At 37.9% G+C, this 5,399-nt stretch overlaps 1 protein-coding gene across 1 annotated transcript; it reads right to left on the bottom strand.

The window, feature by feature from the left end:
• On the bottom strand, positions 265-3,743 carry LOC109834963. Its single transcript, XM_020402970.1, is given in 8 exon segments — positions 265-903; positions 1,448-1,594; positions 1,942-1,995; positions 2,101-2,265; positions 2,400-2,654; positions 2,657-2,746; positions 3,389-3,533; positions 3,670-3,743. Coding segments are annotated over 8 exon segments (1,308 nt in total). The 3' UTR covers positions 265-525.

Below are 5,399 nucleotides of genomic sequence, written 5' to 3'. Positions count from 1 at the left end.
CCTCTCTACTACCAAAAGAGTAGTGGAGAGGGTCCAAATTCATTGTTGATTCTACCCTCAATAGAATCAACAACGGCACTTCTTCTTCTTTTTTCCCCCAAACGTTCAGGAGCAAGGTCTAAAAAGAAGACAAAATAAAAAGTTGAAGGCTGATTTGTAAAATAAAAATATAAGGGCTAGTTAGTAAAGTGGTCTATAACTTAAAGAGTGCTCGTTATAGACTTTTCTTTGCTGCCAATAGCAAAAGTTTAACATGCACACTAATATTCCCAAGATACATGAATCTCATTCACCTACTTAGAGAACTGAACAAACAAATATATATCACTCCAAAGAAAGGAGCACAATTACACAGGTAACCGATTACATAGGTGACACTAACACAAAACTACTACTCTCTCTCCAACCTCTTATGGGGACAAGAGCAAGTACATAAGCAAAGAAGAAAATTAGTTTAAAAAAAAATCTCCAAGACAGAGAACAATTCACAAGTAAAAAAAAAAAAAAAAGAGAATGTGTGTTTTTTTATGGGCAATTAGGGTTCTTGCCAGGACCACCAAAGTAGAAGTAATTCCCCCAATCGCCATTGTTTCCATTCTGCACATCATAGCAATTGGATTGCTCGGTGAAGGTGCTAACCCCATTTGGAGCCCTCAACTTGTTCGATCCGTCGACGATTTGGATGTTTCTAAAGTAGCTTGCTTTGCCAAATCCTTCATCTGGAAAATGCCCACTGCCCATCTGAGTTGAAGTGTGCTCCCCATCTGCTTCTGAGTTCACAACTTCACCTCCCCATTCTATCATTGATGCGCTATCAGCTAAATATGAGAACAAGAATGAAGGCCAGTAGCCCAGCACGTAGTCATTCCCAAATTGCATCCACCAGTTACCCTCCCTTGGATCCTGCTCATAAGTTTTACCACAATGAACGAGGTTGCATAGAACAAAAATAGTTTAATTGCACGCACATAAACCTCCTCGTTGTTTTGAACTTAATTACTACCCCTGTAGTTTCATTGTTGCGGATAGACCCCTGGATAATTTTTTTTTAATCTTTATCCTCACATACGCTCACTAATTTCACCCAGAGGCAATATCCGCCAAAATTTCAACAAGGACAAACGATCCAAAAAATTTGAACCTAGGGGCCTATGTAGTTTCCTTGTTGCATATAGGCCGCTAGGGGAATTTTTTTTCTCTTACTATATTACCCTCGTATAATAGACTCCCTAATTTCACCAGGTATAATATCTACCAAAATTCGACCGAGAGGAACAATAAAACTAAGGGGGTAGTAAGTTCAAATTAGCCATACTATAGGGGGTCCATGTGCAATTAACCCTAGTAAAAAGAACAAAACAACAGCATGCAATCAGAGAATCTCCGCACTGTACCTACCTACAAAAAAAAAATTAATAAAAATAGTACGTTGGAGCTCTGTCGTTACCTTCCAAACAAGAATGCTGATATCATACTGGGAGCCACCGTAGCCCGAGATGGGGAAGATGCTGGCTCCCATTGCTATCTCGTTGTTGATTTGAATGAACCCTGAGCACAAGAGGTTGTAGCATCCTGTGGCTTGATAAGCATCGCTCTGAAAATTTTGTTTTCAACGCAAATAGTCATTCAACTTGATATAAAATAGAGCATCATCTCCCATTTAATGAATTCAAGAATGTCCTTATCTCATGATCTCTATAATTTATGAAGAACACAGTACTCTACTACCCATCCCTCTGGTCTTTAAACAATTGAATTTGATCGAAGGAGTAGTAAAGACATTATTCAACTTAATATAAAAAAGAGTACCCTCTTAATGGATCGGAGAATAATCACTATTATATCATGAAGAATACGGTGTTATCCATCCCTCTAATTTTTAAACAAATGGATTTGCCCATAGGAGACAATTCATCAAAGGGGTGTGATAAAAGAACTTACTGTCCAATAAGTGAATAGCCTTGTATGATTATCTCCATAGAGATCTGGACTGACCTAAATTCCAAATAGTAGAAGGAATAAGAATCAAACTCTGAATTCTTCAATCACAATGCATCTAAATCTCAAGAGAGAAACATAATAATTAAGAAGATTTTGTACCTGCCAACCAGCTTCAATGCTGTTAAGGTCCTGGCCGAAGGATCCCCCAAGAATCCACAACTGAGAAAGGCTGAACTCATTTGGCTGCTGAATCTTTGGCTCCCATACATTTATGGTTGCCTTTGCTCCATAGTACTTGTCTCCCTCTACATAAGCAATCGCATGCTACTCAAAAAAGACCCACAAACAAAAACAAAAGAAGCAAATAAGAAAGGAACAAGCAATAACATGAAAAAGAGGGGGTGAAAGCAAAGCTCTTTAGTTCAAAGCAAAGCTGGTTCTTGTATAATTTGCACTACCTGATGACCATTCACATTGAAAAGTTCAGGCTCAGTAGACTGAGGTTGCGGGATTGTTCTGTGCTTCTTCTTTCCAAATCTCTTGGTAGAACTGGCTCTAAGCAAATCCTCTCTCTTGGTTCTTCTAACAGGAATTGTGTCTTCGGGGCATTTGCCATTAAGATGCCACATTTGAGAGATTTTGTTAGGTTTTGATTCTGCTGATGATTTGGACTCAGCATAGAGGCCTTCAGGGTGAAATGAAGGCCTCATGAGTGTACCTGAATTGTGTGGTTTTTGAGGAAAGGGTGATCAAAGGCAGGTTGACGAGAGATGTGGACACAGTCTATGATATCTCCATCTGGGCTCTGCATTTTTACAGAAAATTTTAACAAATAGATGAGTATTACTAAGCAAAATGGATGAGGGAAAAAAAATCTTTTTGGTGCTAATTCTTTCAAAATAAAAGTGGCTTTTGATTCTAATTGAAGAAATTGATGGATGAAAGTGTTTAACAAGAAGACCCATAACCTGAAATTATAATTCTGGGTACTTCGTAGAAACTAAATCCTGACGTTAATTAAAGAACAAAAATTGACCCAGAAAGAAAAACCTCAAGAAAAATAATGGAAAAAACTCACAAAATCGAGCCATAAGAACTACAATGTTGCATCCTTAAATTTGAAATTTCTTTTTTGAGGTAAATTGATTTGAAAATTTTGAGAATAAAGAAAAAAAATTTCCATAAATAAATGCGGGTAAAATTTTTTCCCAAAATAAAACGAGGCTGTTGATTCTAACTGAAGATATTCGAGGAGGAAATCATTGCATGGAAGACCCAAAATCTATAGTTAATGATAGAGCAAAATATTACTAGAAAGAAAAATCTGAAGAAAAATGCAAAACCCAGAAAATTTTAGCGACTAAAATTACAACATATGTTTCTTAAAATTAGCATTTATTTCCAAAGGAAAAAAAAACAGAGAAGGGGAAGGGGTGGGCGGATCAACCTTGATTGTTTTGACAGCTGGCTTGTTAATCCGACTGAGGCGCCTCGTCACGTCCAACCTCCGCTGCTTCCTCTTGAAAGAAGCAGGGGAAGAAGAAGCGGCGCACGATAAGCAGCAGAGTAGCAGTAGACAGCAGCAGCAGCAACTTCAGCAGCGCCATCCAGCGGCCAACACTAACGTGCGCCGGCGATGGGATTATGTCCTTTAATTCTGAGGAAATAATTGAGGAATGCGGACAAAGCCCTTTTTAAACCCCACGGTGCTGGACCATCCACGCTAACCTGCGCAGCTCACTCTCCCTCCCAAAATCGTGTAGAGGTATCCGTTGGAGGGGCACAATGGGAACGAGAAACATGGGTTAACCGGAGAAATGTAATCACCACATTACCATCATGAAATAAATTCTCTCACAAGCTTTAGCTTTTCTGTCTTTATTTCCAAACTCGAGGAAATCCCCGCCCCGCCCCCCCCCCCCAAAACAAAAAAAGCTCTCAAATCAACCTAATGAACATTATGCATAAGAATATAACTGTATAGTGGTATTGCACCCAAATATTAAAGATCACAAAGTATTCCATCAATGTCAGCCACCCCCTAGCTAAAGAGGCTAATTTCAAAATACTTAAAAGTGTTGGGGGACTAATTTCAAAATATAAAAATTTGGAAGACTAATTTCAAAATATGAAAGATTTGGAAGACTAGTATTGAATAACAACTTTTCTAATGGGTGCCTATGGTACGGGCGCTCATCAGGAGAGGAGAAAGCTAGAGAGAAATGAATAATAAACACACCCTGATTTGCACTAATATCTCTCATTACCTTTTCTCTCTCTATCTCTTACATCCCCTAATGAGTGAGCATGGCCACCCGTCAGAGAAACTCATAGAAAAAACTCCGCATTTAAATATAGCAATTTACATAAAAAAAATGAGCAGCTTGCAACCAATTATAGAATTTTTGGGTATAAGTCATACATTTCGGTGAAAGTTACTATATGCAAATGAACCAAGATAAATTACCTTTAGATCCGAAAAATCAGAGCAACCATAAAAAAGGTGATGTGTCTCTTTATTAGTTATTAATATCAATTAGAGCTTCGAAAAAAATAACACTTACCTTCAAGTCTCATAGTTGGTCCCATGAATTTTTTATTTAAAAAAATGCATAATTTTTCAATACATTGACTTAAAAATATTTCAACATAGCAGTGTTTGGTTTAAGAACGATTTTGCAAAAAAAAAGATAGGCTTCAAAAGAAATAAGCATAAACATGTGGCTTTATAAACAAAAGTCCTATACATTAATCGAAATACCTACTGGCTATGCGGACGGGGATGCGCTATAATGCGCCGCCTCCTGTACTGTGAGGCAACTTCTGTCGTTTTCTTATTCCCTCTGCGTCGGGGCCGCAGCGATTTCTTCTCTCTACGGCCCTCGAGCGTACTTGGTCTCAACAATGACAAAAATAGCCCTAATGTCACGCGTGGTTCGCCCGTGTGGGAAAATAGACTTCCGAGCCGCACACACGTGATCGGTAAGTGCATGCATGGTAGTGAGCGAATTTTTGGATTAAAACTTTGGTTGGCCTTGGTAAATCTGACACGCCCGTGCATTGAGCACGAAGCTTGACGTTTAATTTGTATGTTTGTTTTTCAGTACACCTTGCAAAGTTTCGGAGCATGAAACATTAAAACTGCATTCCTGCATATATGATTTATATTCATATTGACACTGCCTCTTAAAAAAAAAAAAAAAAAAAAAACAATTTGTGTAATTGGTAACCATTAAAATTTATAAATCACATTTTAGAAAAAAGAACTATTTGATATGAGACTATGACTTATGGCATCTGCATTATTATCAGATAACTCCTCATAACTTCCAAAATACATAAAACTTTAGGGCTTATCATAAACCCCCCTTCAACTTTAAAATTTTTCATAAACCCCTAGCAGCATTAAGTGCATTTCTCGCGTGGATGATTAAAATTACCTAGGAGGATTTTCTTTG

Source organism: Asparagus officinalis, chromosome 3 (assembly GCF_001876935.1).
Source record: "Asparagus officinalis chromosome 3, Aspof.V1, whole genome shotgun sequence".
NCBI classification, from domain to species: Eukaryota; Viridiplantae; Streptophyta; class Magnoliopsida; order Asparagales; family Asparagaceae; genus Asparagus; species Asparagus officinalis.
Note: the sequence above shows the minus strand (reverse complement) of the source record. Positions and strands in the feature narration are given on the sequence as shown.